The following is a 20,819-nucleotide window of genomic DNA, read 5'->3' as shown; positions in this document are numbered from 1 at the left end:
CACATATCTTGTCACATTTGTACAGGCCTCGCAAATGATCCAATTAGCCTGGAAGCCAGCTGAATGCATAAAATGTGTTAAGGCCACATCAACTTGAATTAATGTTTCTCGGGCAAAAGATAGGCAAACATAGGGTCGGTAGGTAGGCAAAATAAAAATAATTTTTTTCTTAACTTAGACTAAAGCTAAACATGCCACTCACAGTATATATGACCATGCAATATTTGAATAATATGGTTCAGCGGCATCGACTCTACCTGATTAAATGGTTACGGACCCAAGGTATATTCAGTATCCTTGGAGAATGACTGTCGAGATTTCAGTTTAGATGGTGTCTTTGTGATCACATCGGTGAACTCATCCAGGAGACCGGAGGCATACAAGTCCTCGTAGTTTCTACTTATGGAAATAAAAGTTTATATGCAAATAAACTTGTTTATATTATATTGGTACAGAGAGTAAATTGAAGACAAAAGAGGAACTCTAGATCTGTAGACAGTTAGAATTCCTGTAGACTCTGACAATGGTATATTGTCAATAGTCAGGTAACTAAGAACTTTATAGCAGTATTATATAAGCACCCAAAAAGTAAGCTTCATACACCAAGTTATTTTACAACAAAAAGTAAAAATAGCTAAGTCTTTTCTTGCAATAACCAAATTCACTCCGCATTTTACTGATACGGAATTCCCATCGATGCCATTTCCTTCCACTCACGTGATCTTAAAAGTTAACATAAACATTGTTCCAAGAAATTAAATGGGTCGGTCGGGCCCGAGAAACATGAAATTAAGTTGAAGTGGCCTAATCTGTGTTGCTAGCTACGTAAATTTCCAAATTTGGAATCCAGAATCTTTGCAAAAAAATGGTGAGATTTGGAATCTTACACGTGACTTTTGGGTGGTGTAGGACCCCTCGGGGCTGACACATATAGGTAGTCTGGCGCCGCCCGCCCCTTCGCAAAAAAGTAAGGGTCTGGTGAAATACAAATACCTAATCATTTCAAAAGGAATTCAATTAGACAGCGTACGTATTGCTTGTTACGTCAGATGATTACACTTCAATTCGAACAAAAGCATTGTGTTGCCAAGGCGATTTCTGTGTGAACGTCATTGGCATGCACTAATTGGCTAGCGCCGAATCTGGGCGCTAGAAATGATTTAGTATCTGTATTTCACCAGACCCTTACTTTATGCGAAGGGGCGGGCGGCGCCAGACTAACATATAGGCTGAAGTCACCACCACCAGCCTCCACCAAGTCTTGCATCTTCTCCCTTATATTAAGGGCTGCAAATCCAGGAATGGTGGCTGAATGCCAGGGGCGTAGCCAGGATTTTTTTGAAGGGGGTTCGGAGTTAAAAGTGGAATGCCTTAAGGGGAAGTCTGGGTGCTTCCCCTAGACCATGTTTGAACGAGAATGAAGCATACACAAAATGTGCCCTTAGGTAGTAACATTAAAAGGTGCTGTTTGTGCATCTAACTAGCTAAAACCTACACACTGTTGTTTACGCAGCTTATAGAAACTATAAACCTACTGTAAAACTAACTAATCTTCACTTCCAGACAGCATACTGACAGCCAACTTCAATTTCCTAGCACACGGAAGCTCTCCACACTCGAGTCCCTTCGAGTTGGCACTTCTTTCCAGCTAAGCATTATTTTCGGCCGGTCCTCCTGTTGATGGTCAATAACTTCAGACTTGGCTTGTACTCCAATATGTTCAATGCATCACGTGCCCACAACTCTATTCTTATTCTTATCAAGTCTACCAGTTGGGCACTGGAGGGTTTGCACAGAAGGCAGAGCCTGTAACATGTAACAAACAAACAATTCATCAGGTAAATATACCTCACTGTGACAATTCACAGTTTGTTCTAACCTGACACATTTATAACACGACCACTCAAGTTTAGCAGCTGCTGCCTTGTAGCTAATATGTCTCAACCAACCATTGAACAGTCCTACTCGCGCCATTTCAACCATGCATCACGTGTGCAATTGATCACTTGTGTAATTGATCACGTGATGTAATAGATACGATTTGCAATGGTCGAACCCCCCTGCCTACGCCCTTGAATGTATCAATGAGGTGCACTCTAAAATTTCAAGGGATTGCATTTTCGATTGCTACTACACAGGTTCTAATAGTTCTTGCGCGTCGACAAATTTAAAGCGGAAGTCACGTGTGGTAATTATAATTTGAAGTTCAAAAATAAATCGATTTGATTAGTCGAAATCCTATGCACGTGATTTCGCTTGTTTTTGTTGTCGCGCGAGAACTATTACCGTGTTTTTCAGGTTTCTTGCGAAAATCAAAGCATAAACGTGATCAAACACGTGATCTGTAATTCAAATATCTCGAACTTGCAAGGTATTTAAAGTGAATACTTGCACCTTTTCCCGATCATTGTACACGTTCAAGTATTGCTAGTATGCTGCAAGATATGTAAGCCTTGCTAGTTCGAAGCACGGATCACGTGTTTGATCACGTTAATGCTTTGATTTTCGCCAGAAACCTGAAAAACACGGTAGAAGCTGTGTATTGAGGTCCTAAAGTATAATAGCGCCGCCCGCCAGAATGGGTGGTGTGGAACTGGGAAACTGTGAATGTGAAAGGATTCCACTCTGTTCCGTTTTGTGGTAGTGAGTGACTACAACATGAACGCGACAGGCAATGATAAACTGACGGGAAAAGATGATGATATTAAACCCAGCGCGCACAAGTGCAGCCTTTTCGGCTGTCGACCGAGATGGTTGCAGTTCTTTGCCAAGCCGTACTGGTTCTTGCTAATCCTTAACTCCTTCACTGTGTGCGAAGGAGCTATTGTATCAGGTATGGATACAGCATGTTATAGAACAAGGAAAATATTAAGTCTTGCCCCAGCGCGGTCTAGGTTGAAATTATACTTGACTACCCGGCGCTGACAATGTGCGAGGAAATGTGTATGCATGGATGCGTATGTTAAAAGGTGGCATATAATAGATAGCTGTATGGAATTTGTGACAAATCACTACTAGGCCACTTAAACTAAATCTTGTGTTTCTCCTACCAAGCTCTGGCTCAGCCGGGATCAATCTGTTTGACAAACAGTAGATTATGATTGGCTGTGGCACTGACATGTCAGTATAGCCAGCAGTATTTGGTGTTCCTCACTTTGTGATCTGCCGGGATCTTCAAGGTAGCATTCGCACCTTTTGAGGCGTTATCTCTACTTGCAAGGTGATCGTGTGATGAACATAAATCAGTATTTTGTATAGAAAAATAAAGGGTTGGTTGGGCTAGAGAAACGAAAGAGTAGCCTTATCATAACTGATGAATTGGTTAAATTTTCACTTTTAGCTACCTAAAAGTTAATTAATATCTGCTTTTCATGGCCTCTGGCACCGAGTGTAGCGCTTGGCTGGAATCCAGGTGGCCTACAGATCAAGTCACAATGGGTTTGCTTTTTTCAACCCTTCTATCTATTTGTCCCGTTTACTCAAAGATTTTTGCTTAGGCTCCTATAGGCTAGTGGTAAACACCTTGTACAGGCTCTGCCTTCTGTGCACATCCTCCAGTGCCTAAATGGAATAAAAAGAAGTTTTATATACTCAAACAGGTCAATCAAAAGCCTCTGTCATTCTTTGTCGAAAGTGAAATGCATGTATTTTACACTAGCTATGCAGATTAATAGTCATTAGGATCCATAATCTCTATAGCACACCATGCATACAAAATAGAAAACCCTGCGCTGTTCTACATAATGTCAACCACACTTACTAATAATGTTACCAATAAAGACATTTATTAACCGCTGATAGCATAAAATTCTATTACCTTTGTGCAAAGTTACAACCAATTAACTCTCAAGCAAATTCATATTCTACGCTCTGAAAAAGAATTCAACCATATAATAATTATATGTTGTGAAACATGCTGAAAACATGTGTTTTTAAGGTGGTATAATTACACAACTGAACATGTAAGTTTAGTAATGCAAGAGTTGTTTCTTCATTACTACACATAAAACTTAACACATCATTCAAATCGTCGAGGAGTCTAATAAATTAAACAAAATCTCTGTAAATCAGTGTTATTTCTATGTCGGATCTGGAGAACTGACAAGCATTTTGATATGGCTAAACACCTTTCACTCACTTTTAGTATACTGACCAAACAATTCTACCATATATGAAAGGTATTAATATGTCATTCAATTCCTGATTAGGGACCTGTGTGAGTTGGGCTTGTTAATTAGCCCATTGTACTGTTGGCTGTTTCCAGAATTTGTATGGGTGTAATGTACAAAACAGCATACTTTAGGCTTGTACTTTCATTTATCATACAGTACGATAGTACTGTATAGTAGGGAGCACAAAGGTTTGGGCATGGCCATAACGATGATGAAGTAGATAAAACTAAACCCAAACAAGACTCAGAAATGCTTTTAACAAGTTGCTATGAACTTTTAACAACAAAAAAAAATGTTACATGGAATTTTCTAGTGACTGACTGACTGATGCTTTCAGACAAACATAACTCTAAGGCTACGGGCTTGATTTTTTTCACTGTTCGATGTCGTTTCAGATGGACACGTGCCTTTTGGCATACCGCAGTACGTGCAATGCACTTCATGGACTTACCAGTGTCCTCCTTTGTGTCCCATTCATCTTTGCTTACAGCAAAAGGTGTCGATTTGGCGGTAGTGCATGACATGATGGCTTCCCTTCGTAACAGAAATTGTCCGTGTTTTTCACAGTGGCTACTTTGATTGCAGAGGTGCTTTTCAAACAGTTCTTGATTCATAATGCTGTGTAACAGGTTGAACATAGCTGACAATGAAGCGTAATGGATACTTCACTTTTCAGATGATAATTGATAGCTGTGGGGAGCAGTGCCATTTCTTTCTTTTTGATGCAGTATGCGTGGGTTCACCTGCCATAATAATTTTATTTGACAAAAAGTTTTTTAAAAAAACAAGTACACAAAAAAATTAACTCGAATAAGGACCATAGCACATCAATAAAAAGTACTGAAACAAGCTGGAGTAGTGCATGATATTAAATCACAATAAAACAATATGAAGTATTATAACCCTACTGTGCATTCCATTGTGGTATCTTGAGCACATAATACTTCTTATTGTTTTAATATCATGCACTACTCCAACTTGTTTCAGTACTTTTTATCAATGTGCTATGGTCCCTATTTTAGTTGAAAATTGCAATTTTTTTGTGTACTTGGCTTAATATACAGCTCTATAGGATTATTAACAATCTAATGTGTTAAGTTGTTGATGTGTTTATAAGGATTGTTTTTTTAATTGAATCTGTAGATTATAAAAGTAAACCAAAAGTGATACTGTATAGTGAGTTATTTCTGAAACAGAAATTTTCACAGACAGATTGTGTAGTGTGTATATGCAGTGTTGGGCCGCTACTTTTAAAAAGTAATATATTACTTATTACTCAATATATTACTTATTACTCATTACTGCCACTGCTATATATTACTTCAGTTTAAAAGTAACTAGTAATATGTTATATTACATATTACACAATGTATAAAGATACTTCGTTAGGTAATAATATTATAGTACGAATGAGTAGTAATGCGCTACTTTAATAATGCATTACTTATGTAAAGTAACTATCCGTTAGATATTACTAGCATTGGAAATGTAGCCGTTATATTACAGATATATTACAGCACGTTATGTACCATGAAACCACCTAACTTCAAAGCCAAATTCCAGGGTACATATCTTATAAACCCTGGCTGGCCATGGTACATTTAAGTTAAACCATGGCTGGCTATGGTACATTTAAATAAACCATGGCTGGCCATGATACATTTAAATGTACCATGGCCTTGATATATCTGATGAGGTAACGTTGTTTGTTTTTATAAGAATCCTGGCAGTATTCGATTGTGGGAGTTTATTATTACTCACGTGATGAAAACCATGAACCCGATTTTGCATTCTGCAGCACTCATACGAAGGCGATTCGACACCCTTACCACCCTATGAGTTGACAAAAGGAAGTTTAAGGTGAGAACTAGTGTCATGGTTAATTTACAATCGCGTGTCCGCGTGTTTGATTACGTACCACGCCCACTTTTCGTATATCACGAGGTAACCACTCTACAGTGAAGCTTACCCCTCTGGATGTTTAGAAAACATTGTAAACAGTGGTTAAACGATGTAGCAACTTTGAAACACTTGTTAAATCGCAAAATTGAGTGTTTCCGTGATATTCATAGGATTTTCCCGTTTATGTTAACAAACGTAACTGCAACGTTACTTGCTGCTGACCCATAATCGAATTTTACAAGACTCTCTATATAATAAATCCAGCGAGTTGCCTCGTATTGGCTTGGGTGATTAGTCGCCCGCCACAGTAGGCTATTAGCCTACATGGTACATATCAGTTGTATCACGTGCCCTCGTGATTTGCCTGATATGTACACCCATGCTCTCGGGCCTAACGGCCCTCGAGCTTGGGTGTACATATCAGGCAAATCACTCGGGTACATGATACAACTATTACATATTACTTCGTTACTATAATATTACATAAAGCGTTACAAAAGTAGCGCGTTACGCCCAATACTGTGTATATGTATTTAATATTTTTTGTGTGCATGCATACATGCTGTGTGTGTATGGCTGCATGCATTGTGTGGTACATACTAGTGTTGGGCAGTATTGAAAAATAGCAAACGGTATACCTTCCATCAAAAGTATCACGGTATTACTAAATATCACAGTATTGATGGTAAAGCCATTAGTATTAAAGTAACTGCCATTTACCACAAACAAACTTGTTTACATAGTTTGGTTAGCTGACTACATCAGCACCTGCCTACAAACATTGTCACATGTCTGGTTACCTTCTTAATCCAACAACTGAATGTGTTACTGTATAATACTCTCAATAGCAGCTTGATGTATTATATTGATATACGTCAAGCGATTAGCCAATAGAATTAGTATTACACTTGTTTGTCAAGGTCCCTTGACAAAAATCTATAATACTAATTTGATTGGCTAGAATAGTGTGGTGTGTTTCTATTAGAAGTAAATGTCCGACTTGACAACTATTGTTACCATAGTGATAGATGCCCCAAGGTATAACACAATACGGTTGCTAGGTAACCGTTGCTAAGGCAAAACTCATTTTGAGACCATAGCAACAGTTGCCAGGCAACGGTTGCTAAGTGTGATTGGTCTTTTGCAGTGGTTATTTTTGAATTTCTGTTGCCTAGTAACAGTTGCTATGGTTGTCGGATTACTTTGCTATAGGACAGATGGCTGTGGTATTCGGGATTAATAGTTCTCGCATTGTAAACAGGAAGGAAATAGTGCTCAGCTTCGCCTCGCACTATTTTACTCCTTCTTGTTTACAATGCTCGCACTATTAATCCCGAATACCACAGCCATCCGATATACAAATATGGAGCCCACAGGGAGGGAGTGTATAAACAGTGGAATGGACTACTGGAATGGTGGAATACTGGAATGGAATTTTTTAAAAGTTTAATATCAGTTTTTACATCCAAATAAGTACAACTCCTCCCATTAAGTAAGCAAACAATAGGATTCCCATTGAAGTCAGCTCATTTAACATACTTTTCCTCACCACAGCACTTGTATGACTTATAACTCAATACTTTAATACTTGTCTGAAACTAACTGTCTCAATGAAGGTTCAGTTCAGTGTGCAATGTGGCACTGCCACAACGAATTTGGCTTAAGTTTTGTTTTCTGATATAATTGTGGAAAAGGCTCATTGTAAATGCTTACAAGATAGTCCAATTTCACTTTACCCAAAGATTTTTGCTTAGGCTCCTAGGTTAATGGTAAACACCTCGTACAGGCTCTGCCTTCTGTGTTCACCCTCCAGTGCCCAACTGGTAAAGTTGATAATAAATAAATGAATACTTCATTATACAGTGAATGTACTTTTACAATGCATACATGTAATCAGCTAGCTAGCTAACTTCTTTATCATTTGGGAACAAGGGTTAAGTCAGGAGTCCCAATAAACTGCTATTGTGCATGTTCATAACTGACTTGCAGTACATTACATTGGTAAACTTTGTCTATGGTGAGGTGAATTATGCTAAAAGAGCTGACTTCAAGTGGAATCCTATTTATTTGCTTACTTAATGGGAGGGGTTATACTTATTTGGATGTAAAAACTGATATTGACCTTTAAAAAATTCCATTCCAGTATTCCACCATTCCAGTAGTCCATTCCACTGTTTATACACTCCCCCACAGGGAGGCCATAGTGCCCAGATGGTATGGCGGTATTAATAAAAACAGGCGGTATCAAAACCAGTATGACTTAAATATCACAGATTACTAATAATACCGGTATATCGCCCAGCTCTAGTAAATACTATGTCAGTCAGTACCTCAATGCTGTGACCTGTGCTCCCTTTTAAGATTTCATATTTCAGAGATTTAAGTTTGAAATGACCATCAGATGTTCTTCACCTCATTGCTTATCTTGTTGCTTGTGGGGTGCTTTAGAAATTGTGACTGCACTAGGCATTCTTTTGAGACCTTTTTGAAACACAGAGTTTGTAATGCTTACTGTATAGTGCACAACATTGGTGATGTAAAAGATTTGGCGAATCGCTAAAATCAGCATTGGCATAAAAAATTTTTTTTAATACATTGCTCTACTATCAGAGTTTTAAAACATTAGTGAAAACAATTGTCGGTGTAAACAAAATATCACATTATTACCAGGAAAAGTAGCAAATTGTGGATAGTAAGATACACTAGTATTTTTTTAAATGATAATTTTGAAATGAAGTAGGGATCTATGCAATATGCCAAACAAGGGACTTTCCCACCAAGCTATGCTGTAATACCATCATTCATCTCTTGTTTCACTACTTTTTATTGCATAGATCCCTATTTCATTTTTAAATTAACAATTTTTTTAAATGCTAGTTTGTTTAGTTGGTGTTTTTTTATTGTAGCACAGCTAGTTACAGTGTAACTTGTGACTGCTCTATTAGAATATCAAACATGACTGTTGTATTAGAGTATTTCGAGTCAGCCAAGGGGTGTGCAGCTAGCTAGACCAATAAGGGGTGAGGTCATCTTGTTTACTGTTAAGTAAATAACTAGGTTGTTAAGAGGTGTGGTCACCATGTTCTATCGCTATTAGTCCACCTAGATCTTTATTTGATGGGTGTGGTTGCTAATCTATTGCAAACGGGATCTCAATCGTGGAGTTCCAAATATCTAACTAGTATACCTCTTATAGTAGCACCAGGACTGAAGTGCTTCTGAAATCTAGCTCTGAAATAATTCTGTGGTGTCTAAATATGCTGCTGAAAAAGAGTGTTGATACAGAAAATAGACGCCTCGATATGGTTTTGTTGGATGAAGAAAACAAGCAGCCTGATTGAAGATAAAAGACAAGGCACAGAGGGCCTACATTTGTTGGAACCCCAAAAGGCACATCCCTCTGGTGAGCTTGTTATTGTGGCGTAAAATGGTGGCTGTACGTTGCTTTGTTTGGCCTCTAGCCTTGCGACTGTGGTCAGGCAGTGAGACTAAAATTTGAGGTTTTTGCAATTTAAAAAAAAAAAATTTATATCCGGCCACTTGTAAGTGTTTGTTGTATTTAATGCTGTATTATATATTGTATGGACTAGTACTATTCTGTAAAGGTGATTTTTGTCACGTAAGATGTCTCTAGGATGATTTTCAAAGGTGGAATTTTGGGTGGCACGTGAAATTTTTGGGACGATCCCTACTAAAACGATACTACCATACTGTGTTTGATACAAGGAAAAAATGTTCAAGTACATTAACTAATTATATGCCACTATAAAAGCAATAGGGAAAGGGTTGGACACGGAGGTGAGGGGAGGGTAGGGGTGTGTTTTGACTGCAGAAAAGAAAAGTTTGTTGTAGTAGTTGCTGCTGTGGTATTGGTATTGCAAGACCTAAAAATGAGCTGTGCATAGTGTTAATCCAATGTAATAAAGAAAAGATAGCATCCTGTTCATCTCTGGCAGGAAATTATCTGCATCAGGAGTAATCCTTGCTTGTTGCTGAATGTGGCCTGACCAGTAAGATGGCTGTGTTGAGCAGGAAATGGACAAACCATAGTCAATCACTAAAAAATTAAAACAAGAGTTGTAATTTGTTACGGAATTAGACTACTGAGAATCTGTATAAATTGTAAGGCATGTTCTGAGTAAATAAATACCTCAGCAAACCTGTTATCCAGTCAGTGTTCAGCAGTTTATTTTTTCTACTTCATATCACTCCTCGGCCCTGTGAGATAGAAGTATGGCACGCATGGAATTTCTGTCATTTAGCTGCTATAACTAGCTAACATATATATATTTCCTTTTACATATTTTCAGTAACTATTTTACTGGTATGTTTTTATCATATAGTATGATGGTAATATATACTAGGGAACCTTGCAAGATAATGGGCACCTGCCAAACCACTGCTATTATAATCATTCCAGAAATATATCATATGTGATGAAAAGCACTTTACGGATGGGTCTTCCAACACTATAGGATTAAAACATTTGAAAATGTTACAGAAACTCAACTATTAAATTTTTCAAAAATTGCCAAGACTTGAGTTTTAGTCTGCCATGCCTGACCACAGTCACAAAGCTGGAGGGTAAACACCACAGCATACAACCACCATTTCATGCTACAACAGCAAGCTCATACATGTGGCACACGCCTTTATGAGGTTTTAAAGCCTTCTGCACCTTGCCTTTACCTTTTTATCTCTGATCCAATCATCATCTTCATGCAGGTAGCCTTACTGAGGCATTAATTTTCCATATCAACATAGATACCACAATATTGTTTGAATGTTCTGCACTAATAATGGTTGGCTTTTCTATAATATGGCAACCCTTAATTTTGTACTTGATTGGTTCACTACAAAAATGTTCTAGCTACCAGAAAACTAGGAACTGCGACCATGCCCCGCAAAGATTGAGATGCTCAAAGCTTTCACCCTAATAGAACAGTCACATTTGTATTATGCTACATGGACAATTTCTGTTAGGTCAACACAAGGGAGCTATTATGCACTACCTGTGAATCAACACCTATGTACGTGGTGTTGGAGAATAAAATTGGGAGACTCCATGACGCATCCATTATAGCTGCTGCTGTAGGTGAAAAGGTACAACTTAGGCCTAAGTGACATCAAATAGTTTCTTGGCTGAAGGCGTCATTTAGTTAGTTGGTAGAAAATTCAATTAAATTAATAATTAGTTGAATAAGTAATTATTCAACTTGTTAAAGTGTTTGGGGTCACTATGGAGGCATCTTTGAATTTGATTATGCCCGACCAGTATGCCAAGTTATAGTGAAGGAAAAATGAGGGTGACTTTAGGGTCGTATACATTTCCGGGCAGGAAAGCCTGAACCTTTATGATCCCTACTGTGCTGTATGATAGCAAAGTCATTTTTAGGAAAGTTTTCATAATATACTGTAGAGTCTGGTTGTTAGGCACATATGCTTATTAAAAGTTTGCAAAACAATTATATTTGTTGCGCATGAGCCTAATAAAAAAATTGTGGATTTACTGTCTTAGGGTGGTGTGATTTGTAGTCACCATGTGTACCAATATTTGGAGTCCAGTTTCTGTGCATGTCCTTCATGTGGAGCATACTGCAGGAGACCGTTTCACTTCAGAAGTGTAGTGAAGTACATTATTAACCATGTACCATGTGAAATTTCATGCCTTGTGCCATTGACAAACCTCTAGCATTTCTTCTCTTGTATAGTTGCACCTTGTGATGTTCATCCACATGTGCTTATCAACATGCTTAACAAATAGTATGTGCTTAATATATATTATGTACTCTTAGCAACCAGACTCTACGGTAAAATACAAACCAACTAATTATTCAGTAGAATATTGTAGACTGTTGGTATATTGAAATTGTTATAGCTGTCAGATAAATAATTTTCCTATATAATATGTAATAGTTGTAACACGGGCATAAGGGCTTTGCCTGATATGTATGCCTGACGGGCAGAGAGCATACATATCACAGGGCAGTCAATCACCCAAGCCAATACGAGTGCAGCCACTGGATGTATTATATATGCATACCTAAATTTTTTATGGGTCAGCAGCTAGTTTGTTCTCAGTTACGATGAACGGACATATCCTAGAGATACCACGGAGAATTTTGGTTATGCTAGTTTAATGTTTTAATCAGTGCTATTGAATCATTTATAGAAAAATTATGAAGTTCACTAAAGGCCTAGATAGGTAAGCTTGCTTGTAAAGTAGTTACTCTGTGCAGAGTGGTAACTTCGTGATGGGGACATGTCCGTATTCGAAAACATGCGGAAATGCTCGGTGAATAAGCTATAGCACTCTTACTCACCCTATCTCAACATTTTTCACTCTATCTCAATGTTTTTCAACTTGTAGGATGGCGAGGATAACAAAACACCCTCCTCCGTCTGAGCAGTTTTCATGACAAAATCCAAGTCGTGCATCCTAATCACGTGAGTATTAATCGATCCCCACAATTGATTTCGGCCTCAACATCTATATAATCACTGCCCAGTTGTAGCCCAGCTACATTTTGTATGTAGCCCAACTAGCTGGGTTACATACGAAATGTAGCCCAGGTGGCTCCTTTGATCTGAGGTGTGAAAGTGTTACATATATATGCCTTCATTACAATTGGACTGTACAGGTTTTTAATAGTGGTGGATGTAGTTTATTGTATTTACATTACAACAGTAAGTTACGTATTAAGCTCCTCTTTGCTATTTATATTGATATTATCACTAATAGGTTTAATACCTATCTCATTGTCATCATTGGAGATGCAATACAAGTTCTCCAGTACTCAACTTGGAATGTTACCAAGCACTTTTGATATTGTTACTGTCTTGGTTGTACTTTTTGTCAGCTATTTTGGTGGAAAACGATATAAACCCAAATTGCTGGGAGTTGGTTGTTTCATACAAGGAATTGGGGCACTAGTGTTTGCAATTCCTCAATTTGTCACTGAAGATTACAAAATTGGAAAAGATGCAAATTTAAGTTTGGAAGAATGCAGTGATCCTTCAGACTTCTCTCCAGAATGTGATGATAATTCAAACAATGTTTACTTTTTGTTCATCATTGCGATGATTTTGTTGGGACTTGGAGCTTCACCACTTTTTACAGTCGGGATATCATACATAGATGATATTGTTCATCCTAATCGTGCTCCCATCTGGATTGGTATTGTATTTGTTCTTGCAGTTGTTGGGCCTGCTGTAGGCTTTGGATTGGGTGGTGCATTTCTCACTATATATGTTGATCCTTGGACAGAAACTACTCTTGAACAGACAGATACCGGATGGGTAGGAGCATGGTGGATGGGCTTTGTGTTGTTTGGAATACTTTCTCTAATACTATCAGTTCCTTTTTTCATGTTTCCTGAAACTTACCTAGACACTTATTCCATACAACAAGAAAGAATTAAACAGATGTCTATCAAACGTAATAAACAAGTTACAAAGGAGGACTTAAATAAGTGGCCAAAGTCGAAAGATCTCCCAAAACAATTTCTTGATATAATGGCTCGCTTACCATTTTTGTTCCTGGTATTGGCATTTGCAGGGCAAATATTTGTAGTGGCAGGACTAGTAGCATTTATACCCAAGTATATCCAGTCACAATTTGGTTTTACGGCTTCCACTAGTGGATTAATAAGTGGATCGATTGCAATCAGTACTGCTGGAGCAGGAATCATATTAGGTTGGTCATATAGAGTTCACATAGTTTTAATGCTCACTAATTTTGTATGAAATTGTAGCACTTATTTGTGTTTCAGGTTCGTTGTTGGTGTCTTTTCTAAAGCCTCCCATGAAGAGGTTGACATTTTACTTCAGTGTGATTAACTTCATATCATCAGTGTTTTACCTTGTCTTCCTCATAAGATGTCCAACATATGATGTTGCTGGTGTAACCGTGCCTTATCCCAATAGGTAAACTCTTTGTACTATATATTGTAGTTATTATGTAACTATCTACCACTTTGACACTGAATTTTCTACTGAATAATTGACTGACTGACTAAAATATATGCTTCAGACAACCATAGCGATGAGCTTGATTTTTTCAATGCTTGAGCTTGACGGATGCCTTTTAGCATACCACTGTACATACAATGCATGCATCATGGATTTACTTTGCTCTTTGTGTCCCATTTCTTTTTTTACTGACAGCACAAGGTGTCGATTTGCATTAAGGCATCTATGTTAAAGAAAAATAGTGAAATTGTAATTTTGCACCATGCCTCCAACTGTCAAAGCAATTAAACAATTACACTGCTCAACCCATATGTTAAAACTGAAGCCAATATGCAGTTCTATGGACAACCTCTCTACCTGGAGGTTGTAGTTTTGAAAACATTGCAAACAAAGCCATATGTCACACCACAAAAATTCATTAATTGCATCATGTAATTAGGCCACTTCAACTTGATAAGTTGTTTCACAGATGAAATTTCAAGAGTATATAGGGTCGGTATAGGTTGGTATATAAATAAAACTATTAACATAAATCAGGACTAAATACAAATAAGGAACGTGGTCCTGATGTAATGGAAACTCGTTTGCTCACTCATTTGTAGCCATAGTGTGCTGATCTAGGTTTTGAGAAAATACGTGCAGGTAAAATTTACATTAGAAAAATATGAGGCTTGTGCTCAGGCTTTTTAGCTTCATTTTCGACTGGTGAAAATTTATTTTAATTTTCAATCAATGAAAAAGGTGGGTTGGTTGGTCCCACGAAACAACTAATCAAGTTGACATAATTAAAATGGCTGTTGCAAGTGCTAAGGCTCTAGTCTGGTGACACCCGCCCCTTCGCATAGAGTAAGGGTCTGGTACGCTTAGTACAGTGGAGTTGTACCAGATTACCAAAAACTGGTGCAACCAATCAGAACGCTCCACGTTTAATCAGCGCATTTTTGTTGACGTTATGTCAAAGAATGAATCAAATGCCCTAACAGTACTGAAAGAAACAAAAGGAGTTTGCTAATAAAGAACAAAGAGAAGAAAGTGTTATTTCAGGAAGAGCTTTTTGCCTTGTTTGATACTCGAAAAACCCGGGTTACACTCTGATTTCCTAGGTAGGGAGACATGTGTATTCTATAAAAGTAGACCAATACACTTTCGCCTGTGTAAAGGCAAAGAAAGTTTAATATCTCTGCCACAGTTTTGGGTGAGGCACTTCCATTAAAGCCATTATTGTTACATCATTACATTCAAATTAAATTCCTCCAGTGATACTAAACATACCAGACCCTACTCAAAGGGGTGGGCACCGCCAGACTACTAAGGCTCATGGCCTTGTAATAAGAAGAAATTTGTTACTGTTTTATAAAGAATACATCCTCTAAAGTAAGTAAAGTAGTTTAAAACTATTGTTCATGGGATTTGGGCTCTTTGTGTAGAACTTCGGCAGCATATGTCATTTGCAGTTTAAGTATGGTACACTAGTGTGTTAGTACAACTTACTGAGTCAGTTTTTTCTTTTATACTAGTGAGAAAGACCTCTGTATTAAGTGAGTGATATTTGTAGCAGGGATGCATGTTGAGAAAAGAGTATTTTTGTACTGGTTGTTAATGTTACAGCAGGTTTTAGGTTCCTTAAAAACTTTAAAATCCCAGGCCATAGCCATGGAATTTCAGGCTGGTGTAGGCTGAAGTTGTATTCATTGCACCCTGTTTATGCTGCTAAAGAATAGATTCCACAATTTACTTTGCCTTAGCTTTGCATAAACCGACACTGAAAGTATTTTCACATGTTGTTACAATAGTACCATTGTTCAAGATCTGATGGCCATGCTTACAAATCAGTATGTAGATAGAGGAAGAGCCAGCCTACAATGTAAGTGCAAGAATTGTTAGCACCATTCCACACTCACGATGCTCAGGATAGCCGTATTTACGAATGGCCTAACAAGAAATGCCTACGAAGTGATCTTAGCCCATGATGGAATGATTGTAGTTCGGTGAGAAACGACTAGAGCTGGAGTTAATTTGGTTGCTAGCGACGTTGTTAGGCACATGTTCAATCGATACCATGTTCAACTAATGACATCATTAATTATACAAAGAAAAACAGGCAAACTCGGAAGTGCTACATCATAACTTCACGGTACCCCCTTCTACAGGGGTATATGAGAGTAGAATACTCTCCTCAGTATATATATATATATATACATATATTATGAACTCTTACTTTAACTTAGTTCTCCAAATGTGTTCATATCTGAATTAAAACTGGAAATTGTCAGGTATAACTGTCACCTTAACCGTCATTTTTTGTGTGCTAGTGTTTTGATACTTGTGTCATTTCTTTGCCAAATAGCACACTATTTGATGATCAGACTCTTAATGCTACTTGCAACAGTCATTGTGACTGTAAATCAACTATATTTGAACCAGTGTGTTCTGATGGGATCACCTATTTCTCTCCTTGCCGAGCTGGTTGTGACAAATACTTTTTGAATGGTGATAGAGATGTGAGTATATTGATGTCAGCAGTTTTATTGTTGTAGCCCAGCAGCATAAATCCGTACATCAAAGCCAAAGCCATTCTACTCCTGCTATGATATACAGTCTATGGGTATATAGTACACTAAGTGCTATAACACAAACTTTGTTTACTTAATGGCATCATTGAACTCCAAGGTAGTCCATTCCAATGTCCCCACTAAATAACATTTTTAAAATTATATATATGTAATTATGTATAATTGTATGCATAATAGTGTTTTTATTGTGCTAGGGTGAAATTTAATGTTGTTATAGGAACCAAGGTTTGAGAATTGTACATGTAGTACTTCTCCCAGTGGAAGAGCTGGACGTGGATTTTGTGATGAAAATTGTAAAGCCCTTGCTCCATTTCTGGTAGTTATTTCACTTGCTCTGGTCACTAACATGATAACACTAATACCCAGATTGATAATCGTTTTAAGGTAGGTTGTAGAAATCACGCAGCCCAAAATGGTGGTGTAGTCATGTGTGTTCTTAGAAAACGAGAATGAGACAGGAACAGAAAGCGGGAATGAGAATGACCAATGGAAAATGCCTGATGAAGGTGATCATGTCATGAACAATATACAGGTTGAATTTAGCACGAAGTTTCTTCGGCCTTCCACTAAACTTGAAGCACTTTAATAGAGCAGTCAAGAACATTTTGTTAGCACTGTGAATTGATGGACTATAGCAGACATAGATTAAGTATGTACCAGTGGCGGAGGAAGTAGTTGATATGAGGGGGGAGGCTGACCAAGGGAAGATCCTGACTTATGGAAGGGGGGGGGGGTCAAAATGAACTGAGGCACTACATTGTCTCTGGTTTGGTAAGGTGAGACCAAAAAAAAAAAAAGGTCACAGCCAGCTGATGATAGCTGCCCACCTCACCAGCTACACATTTAAAGCTGATAAACTACATAAAAATCCTTACATAGCTCGCTACACACTGCTCTAATACTGTCTGCTTTATTAGAGTGACTGTTCTATTAGAGTATCTCCATCTTTATCACGGCTTTCAGCCCACTCCCAGAAGGATAATTTCGGCGTGATATCATTCTGAGGGGGGGCTTCAGCCCCCTAATTCCCCCTTTCCACCGCCTATGGTATGTACACTAGCTTGAAACCATAAACATATTGAAAGATTCAACTATTAAACTTATAGGTTTTGGAAATTGCACCTGCATACTACTTCCAGATATGATAGTCAAATGATGGAGGTGTGCATCAGTATGCGAAACAGCTCCAATAGGAGTTCCTATATTTGTTTTGTTGTAGTTAGTCTCTTCACCTCACACTCAGCCCCATCATGTGACTTTTATCTCGAGGTTGCAGTTAGATTTCCCACATCTATATATATATATATATATATACAGGCACTGTCAGTTAATTAGAATACTTTAAACTTCTTCATGTTTAATGGTTGAATCTTTTAAATGTTTATGGCTAGGGACCCGCCAATTATACTCATTATTTTGCCTATTATGCTTAACATTTATACTTCAGTTCCCATGTTTTTCTGATAAATTTGCACTTTATGGGGAAATAGAGCACAGACTAAATCCTTGCTTGTCAAAATGCATGTCACAGACAAGATTGATATACTCTTATAGAACGGTCAGCTACCTGTTAGAGTTACTGATTGTTCTATTAGAGTATATCAAATTTTTTTCTGTGATATGCATTTGATAAGCAAGAATTTATAGTATTACACAAGTGTTTTGCTTATTGTGCTAGCATTATGCTCAATGCTTTCAGGCACCTATTATGTTCATTGTTATGCCAGTATAATCAGCAGGTCACTATTCATGATTTCAAAGAAGCAGCTTACCTTTATGGGATAGAAACTAATTTTGATGACTTAGCTAGTCTATATGGTCCATCACAGGCTTTCAATGCAGATCTATAGTTATCCTTAACTGTTCTACTAGATAGGTGACTGCTCTATTAGAATGTTTCAATCTTAGCAAAAGGATACAACGCTGCAAAGAAGCACTGTGCTGTAAAATGCAACCTGTAAAATTATTGCCATAATGAAGAACCTTTATTGTGCATTTTCAGTAGGTTGTTTCTGTTCCTGTTTTCCTAGAATTATACTTACCCTAGAAATGGCAGTAGGTCAACATCCAACTATATTCCCATGAATCATTTACAAGATGTCTTGTAGCACTGCCAGGTACTACAGAAAACTTGCTATAGGTAATGGTTATTTTATGCAGTGTTATGTGCTTATAGTTAAAGCCCACTGAAGCCATGTTTCAAAGAACTATTGTATACGTACATATTTTTGAGGGATGTAATTTTCACAGATTTCACAGCTGCTTGGCTGTCCACGAAATTTTCATCCTTGAAAAAATAGGTAACATCAGTGAAAAACGAGTGATCCTCAAAATTAAAATATTGAAATTTGTGACTGGATCTGGGAAACCCAGTCTTATTGCCTATGACAGCAGATTTGATTTTTCGCCAAGAACACAAAGCTACATAAATAAACTCACAATCAAAATCAGCTAGACTTGAGTGGTCTACCCTTGCTGGCTGCTTTTCCCAAGCCCAGTGGCAATCCATACGTGCCTTAATGGAGCTCTGGTCATGGCTGTATGTGGCTGTACAGCTCCATGATGTTGAATAAAGACCTGTGCTGTGAATTTCCTTTTATTAAAGCCAGTTTTGAGAGGCGGGGGCCCGGAAGGAGGGAAAGAGGCTGTTTAAAAAATCGAAAAGGAAGGCATAGGGATAAATTAGGCCAAGTTATGGGCCATTCAGGTTATCTCCCTCCCCTTTTGGAGCTCGCCTAATAATGGCGGGAAACTTAACTGTTGGCTACTAGCTGTTGGATGCTCTGGAAGGTAAGGAATTGGTGTAAAGTCTATGAAAATTTGGCACACATAGCTTCAACTATTGGCAAGCTACAACATACTAAATACTTAAAACTGACATTTCTTGATACTTTTAAATAGGCGATGAGACTGGTTTTCCCAGACTGGGTAACATTTGTTGATCCATGTAACTTATGTACCTTGAAAATTTATACATAATATGGTATAGTGTAGTTATTGTCTGATCAATAACTACCATATAATCAGGTGTTTAGTTGACACCTTTGTCAAAAAGAAGCGTTTATTTGCAAACAGAAAGAAAATTAACTGATGGAACAAAAGCACCAAATGCACATCTTTCCTCTACAAACATGCAACAATAAAATGATATGTTTATGCAAACTATGAAGCCAAGCCATATTATAGCAATCATAGTTTTTGACACTCATCCTTGTCTTCATCTCAACTCATGTCAATAACTAAGATATTCCAATCCTTTTGTGACATAGCTGTTAACTTACATGTTGAGACTGATGTAATATAGTGTTATTGAATTTCACTTGATCAATGATATCTCACATTGCACAGATGTATTGCAGATGAACAAAGGAGTCTAGCATTGGGAATGCAGTCAGTGATTGTGAGAGTTCTAGGAAATATACCTGGTCCTATTATAGTGGGTGCTATATTTGATTCATCCTGTGCGTTTTGGCAAGAGGAGTGTGGAGACCGAGGAAACTGTTATATTCTAAACAATGAGGACCTTAGTCTGCGGTTGTTTCTTGTAAGCGCAGCTATTAGAGCACTGTCTGTATTATTTGGATTTCTTGCCTGGGGATTTTTCAACAAAACGCTATGCAATCGTGGCATTGAAAGAGAACAATTGGATGAACAACGACAGCTGGAAGATGTATATTATTAAGTTACGATGGATGCAGATGTGACATAATCTCTTTGAAATGAATGGTGCATTTATATTTATTATATTTTTGAACACCTGTACTTATCATATGAATCACAGCAAAAAAAGTGTGCACAGTGTTAGCTATTGTAATTCACTTTGTTTTTGTGCAAAAAAAGAATTTCCATGATAAAAATTTTTGCTTACAATATTTTCATACGATTTACAGCAAACAACTTTATTTTGCAGCATTTTGATCTTTTGCAGCACTGATAGTTAATATTTAGCAATGTTCTTTAATACATATTGTGGTTTAGTTGAAAGCCAATAGCTAAAGGCAGTAGGCCACACAGTAAATGTTTGGAAATTTTGGCTAGTATCTCTTTGTGTAAAGTATTTTTGTATAACTTTTTTTTGCATATGAGAATCCTTTTTGTGACCCCAAGAGGCTCAGGGTGCATTTGAACTGAGGTACCTCGTGCAGTGCCTAGCTATCTGGAGGTTCCACATTATACAGTTTGTACTTATCTATTTAGATGG

At 37.6% G+C, this 20,819-nt stretch overlaps 1 protein-coding gene across 3 annotated transcripts; it reads left to right on the top strand.

The window, feature by feature from the left end:
- The first annotated feature begins 2,546 nt into the window (after window positions 1–2,546).
- Window positions 2,547–20,490, top strand: LOC136249858 (solute carrier organic anion transporter family member 4A1-like). Of its 3 annotated transcripts, XR_010698360.1 has the most exons (7): window positions 2,547–2,833; window positions 12,817–13,770; window positions 13,847–14,000; window positions 16,393–16,546; window positions 16,836–17,002; window positions 17,059–17,124; window positions 19,967–20,030. XR_010698360.1 is itself a non-coding variant. In XM_066041983.1 (6 exons), the coding sequence occupies exons 1-6, from the start codon at window positions 2,659–2,661 to the stop codon at window positions 20,298–20,300; spliced, it is 1,938 nt and encodes a 645-aa protein (XP_065898055.1). In that variant the 5' UTR covers window positions 2,548–2,658; the 3' UTR covers window positions 20,301–20,490. The 3 variants fall into 3 exon arrangements, 2 of the variants coding, with proteins under 2 accessions (XP_065898055.1, XP_065898056.1); XM_066041983.1 differs by lacking the exon at window positions 17,059–17,124 and having other exon boundaries at window positions 2,548–2,833; window positions 19,967–20,490; XM_066041984.1 differs by lacking the exons at window positions 2,547–2,833; window positions 17,059–17,124 and adding an exon at window positions 5,863–6,032 and having other exon boundaries at window positions 19,967–20,490.
- The last annotated feature ends 329 nt before the right edge of the window (window positions 20,491–20,819 follow it).

The sequence above is a fragment of the Dysidea avara genome, chromosome 3 (assembly GCF_963678975.1).
Source record: "Dysidea avara chromosome 3, odDysAvar1.4, whole genome shotgun sequence".
NCBI classification, from domain to species: Eukaryota; Metazoa; Porifera; class Demospongiae; order Dictyoceratida; family Dysideidae; genus Dysidea; species Dysidea avara.
The sequence above is the reverse complement of the archived record's forward strand: the minus strand, read 5'-3'. Positions and strand labels throughout refer to the sequence as shown.

Coding starts and splice junctions, on each gene's coding strand:
- LOC136249858 (XM_066041983.1), top strand. CDS start 2,659: ATGAACGCGACAGGCAATGATAAACTGACGGGAAAAGATGATGATATT. Junction 2,834..12,816: donor CGAAGGAGCTATTGTATCAG/GTATGGATACAG, acceptor TATCACTAATAG/GTTTAATACCTATCTCATTG. Junction 16,547..16,835: donor TTTTGAATGGTGATAGAGAT/GTGAGTATATTG, acceptor ATGTTGTTATAG/GAACCAAGGTTTGAGAATTG.